At 63.0% G+C, this 7,702-nt stretch overlaps 1 protein-coding gene across 3 annotated transcripts; it reads right to left on the reverse strand.

Annotated features, from left to right (window-relative positions):
- Positions 1–1,881: 1,881 nt before the first annotated feature.
- VPS28 (VPS28, ESCRT-I subunit) lies at positions 1,882–7,696 on the reverse strand. Of its 3 annotated transcripts, none has more exons than XM_006912990.3 (10): positions 7,673–7,696; positions 5,985–6,051; positions 5,389–5,417; positions 5,254–5,291; positions 4,993–5,082; positions 3,087–3,192; positions 2,890–2,991; positions 2,529–2,582; positions 2,265–2,356; positions 1,882–2,176 (listed from the first exon to the last, which is right to left on the reverse strand). In XM_006912990.3, the coding sequence occupies exons 2-10, from the start codon at positions 6,019–6,021 to the stop codon at positions 2,059–2,061; spliced, it is 666 nt and encodes a 221-aa protein (XP_006913052.1). In that variant the 5' UTR covers positions 6,022–6,051; positions 7,673–7,696; the 3' UTR covers positions 1,882–2,058. The 3 variants fall into 3 exon arrangements, with proteins under 3 accessions (XP_006913052.1, XP_015445683.1, XP_015445684.1); XM_015590197.2 differs by lacking the exon at positions 7,673–7,696 and adding an exon at positions 7,457–7,649 and having other exon boundaries at positions 2,034–2,176; XM_015590198.2 differs by lacking the exons at positions 4,993–5,082; positions 5,254–5,291; positions 5,389–5,417; positions 5,985–6,051; positions 7,673–7,696 and adding exons at positions 3,903–3,992; positions 4,164–4,269 and having other exon boundaries at positions 2,034–2,176.
- Positions 7,697–7,702: the final 6 nt, after the last annotated feature.

The following is a 7,702-nucleotide window of genomic DNA, read 5'->3' on the forward strand; positions in this document are numbered from 1 at the left end:
GGGAATGAGGGGAGTTTAGTGGGGAGACTTGCCATTTGGGAAGATGGAGAAGCTTCCGGAGCTGGCGGGTGGCAATCCCGGTATGGCATGCACCTACTAGACGCCGCTGAACTTAGACGGCAAACTTTGTTTTATGTACTTTCTTGCAATAAAAAACCGTAGACCAAAACAACCCTCCCTGGGTCTCTGCCCCTTCTGCTGCCCTAGACAGCATGACTTGGGGGTTCTGGCACTGGCAGCCTCTCCTGGGCTCCCCTGGAGCCCCCTCCCCACTTGTCAAGGTCACTGAGAGCCCCACAGGCCAGACCCAAGAGTGCGCTTCCTGGTCTGAGTCTGCCCTGGGCCCTGCGGCCCCTCCACGACCCGGGGCCTGCGTCCTCAGGGTCTCCTCCCGGCCCGGCCACCCCGACTTTAGCTCTTTTCCTGGTCTTTCCGTCCTGTCCCCAAGCGCAGCAGGGCTGGACCCTGGACCTCTTGGGAAGGATTTCTGGACCCCACCCACTGTCAGGCTTTCACCCTGGAGGCACTGAGCCTTTGTGCCACACTTCCCTCTGGAACGGCAGCCTCTGATTTCCAGCCACTCCTCCGACAGCTCCCCTGGGCGATCAGAGCCAAGTCCAACCCAGCCTGTACAGACGGGCTCCAGCCCTCACGGAACCCTGCTCCCTGCAGACATCCGTGCTTTACCAGGAGCTCCTGCACCCCCTCCAGCCGCTCGGGTGCTGAGCCTGGGCACAACCCCCGAGTCCCTCCACGGCCCACATCCAGACCTGCTGGCCCTTCGCCCCGCGGGCTTGCCCTGGCAAGGACCCTACCAGTTGCCCCGGCTGTGTTGTCTCCCTCCATGATACGCAAGCGAGCTGGGGACACGCCTCTGCTCTGAGCACCCTGCTGGCCCCCAGGGCTCCTGGGCACCTTCCAGAGTCCTTACGTCACCTGCCCAGGCCCCTAGCCTGGCTCCCCGCTCCCTGCCTAGGACCAGCTTTGAGGGCTGCTCACCCCTCTCCTTCCGTGCAGCACTGAGGCTGTCCCTGACTACTGCACGTGAAATGGCACCTCTCTGGCCATCACCCTTGGAAACACTGCAAGCTTCAGTCACTGACTCTGAACGCCAGAAATCGGAGAAAATGCTACAGCCAAACTGGCTCGTCCGTTATCCGATGCCGCTGCTGCCAGGTGTGACAGCCGTCTTAAAGCCCAGAGCCTTGGTTGTCCTGTTTGCTGCTGTTGCCCGTGAGGACGAGGACCCTGTGGGGTCATATCCCGCAGTCTGCCAGCCGTCTGCCTCAGAGCAGGTCCACAGTAGATACTAGCAAACGAGCCATAGTTGGCCTTGGACCTCCCGTGTCCCCACCTGCGGCCTGTAGCTCCCCCGCCAGGCCTCAGGCAAGGGTGCCCCAGGGGCTCCTCATAGGGCCTGGCTCCCTACTAGTGAAGGACATTCTCAGTGGCAGGAAGGAAATCAAATGGCTCCCACCAGTGTTCCAGTGAGCCACCGTACAGGACAGGGTCCTGCTGTGGAAGGTCAAACCCTGCGTTGGCCTGCAGTGTCCCCTGCAGCCACACTTCCCAGCCTGGGGTGGCACCGTGGCCTCTGCACCAAGCCAGCTTGGACTCTGAGCAGCCCAGAGCTCTCAGATGAGGCGTGGAGAGGTGGGTGTGACAGGAAGGCTCCTTGGTGGTCAGATTCAAGCCACGCCTGGCCCAGGCAGAGGCTCGCCCACCCCGCTGCTTGCCCTACAGTGACACCGAGGCCCTTCCCTGACGAACTGTGTGTGCTCGGAGCCTGTGTGCTCCAGGGCCACAAGATGCCACCTGAGGCCTAGAGGGCAGACAAACACTCGGGGCAGGCCTGGGTGGGGGTGCTCGCAGCAGCCGGAAAATCGGAAAGCATCTTTATTGTGGGGTGGAGGCTCGGGGTCTAGACACCATGGACAGACACAAACACGGGGCTGCTGTGGAAAGCCCAGGGGGTCCACAAAAACAGGAACCATGCTGGGAGGCTGGGGCCCCCCACTGGGCAGGCCTGAGAGCCACCAGGACAGGGAGTCGGGGCACTCAGGCATGCAGAAAACGGTTGAAGGCGTTGTAGGCAGACTCCAGGTCGAAGAGCATCTGGCGCACTTGGGAGTCATCCAGCTCGTCCGATGCAGACATGCCGCTCAGAGTCTGCAGCCTGCGGCCGCAGGAGCACAGCGCTGAGGCGGCGAGCTCCAAGGGGCTCCCAGGCCTCCCAGGGCCTCCAGGAGGGGTCGGACACTCACCATTGGCTGACCGTTTGGCGGCCCTCGAAGTCGGGAGGCAGGTGGCTCATGCGGTGCATAGTCTCCATCAGTTCCCGCAGGTCAGGCTGGATCTGCACGCACGATGTCTCATGGGACCCAGCTCCCCTGGGAGCCCCCTCCCCTGATGCCTGCGCCACCCCGGGCCAAGTCTGCCCTGTCCACGGCCCTGGCCCTGGTCCCGGCCCCGCCCCCAGCAGTTCTGACCCCACCTCGCCCCGCCCCCATCCCACCCGGGAGCTGCACCTCGTCCATGGCGCGGATCTCCAGGCGCAGCTTGTCCATCACTGTGATGAAGAGCTGTGGGCAGGTGTGTGCATGAGGCATCCCTGACCCGCCCCAGTGGCTGACGGGGGAAGACCCCTCGCAGGGGAGGAGCCAGGCCAGCTCTGCTCCGCCCCTCTCTGGCCTCAGGAGCCAGTCCTTTTCCTGCTCAGCCTCAGCTGTCTGGTCATTCGCCTCCCGCCTCTGTCCCCACAGCCCTGGGGGCTACTCCATTTGCTGGGGGTGGCTGGCTTCCTGCTACAGGGCCCCCACCCGGGGGAGTGAGTGCTGTGCAGCTCGGGAGCCGGGACCCCGCGTGCGCATGCGGCTGCGGCGGGCTCACCGAGACGACGTCCGCAATGCAGCGGTTGAGGTTGCCCTTGTCGTCCTTGATGGTGATGGGCCGGTCCTCCTTGATCCTCTCCATGGCCAGCGGGCAGTCCAGCTGAGAGGAGACACAGGGTGACGGCCAGGACCCTTCCCAAGAGTGTCCGCACCGCCCACCTGCCACCTCTCAGCCCCGGGGGCCAGCTCACTTACGCGGAACTTGCGGCAGAATTCATCAATGGAGCTGATTTCTGAGCCCTGCACCTGACGGAAGGCCGCTTTGTACTGCACCAGCAGGCGAGAGCAGGCTGCCGTGTACCTAGGGAGCGGCCAGGCCGTGGGCCTCAGCATGGGGACAGCCCTGCCCGTCCACGCAGGGCAGCTCTTGCAGAGAGCTGGGTGACAGGTCAGAGGTGGCCATCAAGGGCAAGGTTTTCCACTGAGTTTACACAAGAGAGTTCTGGACGAGGGGGGCGGAGGCCAAAACATGGCTGCCGCAGGGGACCAGGCCCCCGCTGTTCAGACTGGCCCCAGGGTCCAGCACTGGGCAGAGGCCCAGCCAGCCCCCTTGTGTGGGTCGTGCCTCTGCACCCACGGCTCGTGGTCCTCTGTAGCGGGCCTTCTGCACTAAGTTAAGGCCTGCGTGCCTCCCGTGTATCTCGCCTGGCCAGCAGCACCGAACAGACTGACCTGACCCTCCTGCTTGCCTTCTGAAGCCCTCATCCATGCACTCAGGGGAGCAGGCTGGGACAAAACCCCAGGGACGGGGTGGTGGGCACCCTCTCCCCTGGGACACTGCAGTACCACCAGGACTGCCCTGAATGAGAAGATGCCCAGGCTGCTAGCAACCAGGGCACCTCCTTGTGCTGGCAGGCCCCAGAGTAGTGGGCACCCTTACAGCCTGATGGAGAGGCAGAGGCCCAAAGAGACCCCCACCCTCACTTCCGGCTGAGCACCCAGACCCTGGAGGGCGGAAACCAGCTTCCAAGGCCAGGTCCTCGTCTGCGGGCAGTGACAGTGGGCTCTCACTCGCTTGGGGTGACACAGTCCTTGATGTACGCCTTCTCCAGGGCCTGCATGGTCTTCACAACCGCAAACAGCTCTGCCATGTTGTCATACCTGAGAAGTGTGTCTGTCAGGCCGTGGCCACCCAGGCCCCCAGCCCTGTGGGGTGCAGGTGTGGCAGAGCTCCGCATTTGGCCCAGCCAGACCCACATCCTCCTGATCCTCGGTGTGGGGTGGGTGTGGGCTGGGGGCGCGGGCGGGTGTGCGGGGAGCATGCGGACTCACTTCTCCCGCTCCCGGGCATTCTTGTACAGCTTCACTTCCTGTCGGAGAGAGGGGCGTTGCGTCAGCACCGTGGAGGCTGCTCACATGGGCATTTGCTGTTGGTTAGGGCCGGCCCGGGGCTAGGGAGCGGCCAGGCCGTGGGCCTCAGCATGGGGACAGCCCTGCCCGTCCACGCAGGGCAGCTCTTGCAGAGAGCTGGGTGACAGGTCAGAGGTGGCCATCAAGGGCAAGGTTTTCCACTGAGTTTACACAAGAGAGTTCTGGACGAGGGGGGCGGAGGCCAAAACATGGCTGCCGCAGGGGACCAGGCCCCCGCTGTTCAGACTGGCCCCAGGGTCCAGCACTGGGCAGAGGCCCAGCCAGCCCCCTTGTGTGGGTCGTGCCTCTGCACCCACGGCTCGTGGTCCTCTGTAGCGGGCCTTCTGCACTAAGTTAAGGCCTGCGTGCCTCCCGTGTATCTCGCCTGGCCAGCAGCACCGAACAGACTGACCTGACCCTCCTGCTTGCCTTCTGAAGCCCTCATCCATGCACTCAGGGGAGCAGGCTGGGACAAAACCCCAGGGACGGGGTGGTGGGCACCCTCTCCCCTGGGACACTGCAGTACCACCAGGACTGCCCTGAATGAGAAGATGCCCAGGCTGCTAGCAACCAGGGCACCTCCTTGTGCTGGCAGGCCCCAGAGTAGTGGGCACCCTTACAGCCTGATGGAGAGGCAGAGGCCCAAAGAGACCCCCACCCTCACTTCCGGCTGAGCACCCAGACCCTGGAGGGCGGAAACCAGCTTCCAAGGCCAGGTCCTCGTCTGCGGGCAGTGACAGTGGGCTCTCACTCGCTTGGGGTGACACAGTCCTTGATGTACGCCTTCTCCAGGGCCTGCATGGTCTTCACAACCGCAAACAGCTCTGCCATGTTGTCATACCTGAGAAGTGTGTCTGTCAGGCCGTGGCCACCCAGGCCCCCAGCCCTGTGGGGTGCAGGTGTGGCAGAGCTCCGCATTTGGCCCAGCCAGACCCACATCCTCCTGATCCTCGGTGTGGGGTGGGTGTGGGCTGGGGGCGCGGGCGGGTGTGCGGGGAGCATGCGGACTCACTTCTCCCGCTCCCGGGCATTCTTGTACAGCTTCACTTCCTGTCGGAGAGAGGGGCGTTGCGTCAGCACCGTGGAGGCTGCTCACATGGGCATTTGCTGTTGGTTAGTGCCGGCCAGGTGGGCACCTGCCACTCACCTCATACAGCTCCGGCTTGTTTCCAGGAGCTGCAACAGAGCAGGCAGAAAGCTGACAGGCTGGCCACAAAGGCAACCCCCAGCTGGGCAGGCCTGTCCACGCGCCCCGGCCCCAGCCCTACTTCAGCACCCCTCCCAGAGGCCGGGGCTGTGCCATGTCTCAAAGAGCCAGGAGGGAGCTGGAGCATAGGAATTCCATGTTTGGGGGTGGGCGGGGCTGAGCAGAAGATGTGCCGGGACGGGCCTCCCATTCCCTCACTACTTCTGTGGCCACTCACTCCATAGCGACCACACCTTGTGTATAGTGCAGTGATGAGGCACAAATGTTTGTTATGTGCTCTGTGACCTTTCCCCTGGCTGGGTTACTCTGGGATGCCAGAACCTCCTAAGGTTCCAGCCACCCTAAAGCTATCATCTCAGTGCCCAGCCAGCCCACCTAGTGGCGGTCTCTGGGCCCCCGTGATAAAATGTGCCAGCCCCTGGCCAACCCGAGGCCGTATGGGGGACACCTGCAGGGTCCCCCAACCACTGGCCACTGCTCCCATCAGCCTCTGCAGCAGGGGCTGAAAGCCTGGGCCCAGCTCAGGCCACACTCACCTCCCAGGCCTGGAGTGGCTGGGATCCCGTGAAACATCCTGTAAGTGCAGGCGGCTCGAGCAGAGACCTGGGGAACAGAACCAGCACTGACTCATGGGACCCTGACCCCTCATGAAGAGCTTCTCACTCTCGGCAGAGACAGCTGAGAGACGGCAATGAACACACAAGACACTGAGTGCTGTGCTGGTCACACCTGCTGTGTCCTGGCTGCCATCAGGAGGAAGCATCTCAGGAGAGCAGGGTGACAGTGTGGGGAAGGGCAGGCTGCTCAGAGCCAGGGGACTGGGAAGAGGAGGCGGTAGTAGCTATAGGATGGACGATCTGGAAGGAGAGTTGGGCAGAGGAAACAGCATCCGCAACAGGAGGTCTTTGTTTAGGGATTGACTGGAGGTGCAGACAAGCTGGGGGGTGGGGCTTTCTGAGAGAGAGGTGTCCAGGGCATGAGGCTGGAGAGGCAGGCGAGGTCAGTGTGCAGCCCTTGCAGGTCATAAGCGAGTCTTACAGCAGCGTGCAGGAGCTCCAGAAGGGCTGGAGACAAGCTCTGGGGCTCCCAGCCAGGCAGGGAGCCAAAGAGAAGGGGCAGAAGTAGGAGGCTGGGGAGGGTCCTGCCTAGTTGGGAAGTTGACATCAGTGCTGGGGCCAATTATGGAAACGCTCTGGAGATGGACCCACAAGACCCAGTGAAGGATTTGAAATGGGGTGTCAAAGAGGCAAGAATGACAGACACCCCCGTTTTTGGCCCAGTGGCATGGTGACAGCGAGGTGCACTGAGATGGAGACAGAGAAAGGAGCAGGTTTGCCAGGCAGGTGGGTATGCAGAAAAGCGCACCCTGGTTCGGATGTGTGAGTTTGGGGCTCCATTAGACATCCAAGAGGTGTGCAGAGGCAGCTGGAGGTCAGGGGAGAGACCTGGCTGGCAGTGTGGAGCCAGCGCCCTGCGGTGGATGGCGTGACACAAGGGACAGTTAAGGAGGACAGTAAACGAAGACAAGAGAGAAAGCAGCCCAGGCTGGAGACCCAGGGCACTCGTGGGCAGAGGCTGGGCAAAGGGTAGCAGAAGGGCGGGGCAAGAGCAAGGCGGTTCAAGTTAAGGAGCAGTTTCGGGGAGAGACCAAGAGGCCAGGAGCACAGACAAGGATCACACAGACTATTCAGCAGCGCCCCCCTCAGCCTCAGGGAGGAGGCGGTGCCCAGGTGGAGTGGCCGAAAGGAGAGGAACCGTCAGTCGTCCAGGGCCGGATTCTTTGGCCTCGGAAACTTACGTTCTCTGGCTACCAATGAACACAACGGCTAAATCTCACAGACCCGAGCCCGAGTCAAAAAAAGCGCGTTTCCGGAGAACGCCCGCGACGTGCCTGTGTAGGTGACACTCGCTCAGGTTGCGAGGGGTCCAGCCAAGCAATAAAGCGCCCCAAGGGAGGCACGCTCGGGGACCCGGGGTCTGGACTGATCAGTGGGGGCTGCGAGTCTACCTGAGGGGGGAGTTGGCAGGGGCACCGGGGGGAACACGCCTGGGGTTCCCGCCCACGACCGCCGGGCTCCGAGGCGCCGATTCCAGGAATCGGGAGAGGAGCCCCCAAGATAAGGGGACCCCTTTGTGGTATGGCGATGCCTGCGGGCCCAGGCCAGAATCGCCTCTCCCCACCGGGTCAGCCGATCCCCGCCCGCCCGCCCTGGGCCAGGAGTACCTGGGCAGGACCGGCAGTCCGGGAGATGAC

The sequence above is a fragment of the Pteropus alecto genome, unplaced genomic scaffold (genome assembly GCF_000325575.1).
Source record: "Pteropus alecto unplaced genomic scaffold, ASM32557v1 scaffold105, whole genome shotgun sequence".
Classification (NCBI taxonomy): Eukaryota; Metazoa; Chordata; class Mammalia; order Chiroptera; family Pteropodidae; genus Pteropus; species Pteropus alecto.

Excerpts from the sequence above, each read along its gene's own strand:
- VPS28 (XM_006912990.3), bottom strand. The coding sequence starts at position 6,021 with ATGTTTCACGGGATCCCAGCCACTCCAGGCCTGGGAG. Across the intron at positions 5,418-5,984 it reads AGCCACTCCAGGCCTGGGAG|CTCCTGGAAACAAGCCGGAG; the intron begins GTGAGTGTGGCC and ends GCTCTGTTGCAG. Across the intron at positions 2,583-2,889 it reads GCATTGCGGACGTCGTCTCG|CTCTTCATCACAGTGATGGA; the intron begins GTGAGCCCGCCG and ends ACCTGCCCACAG.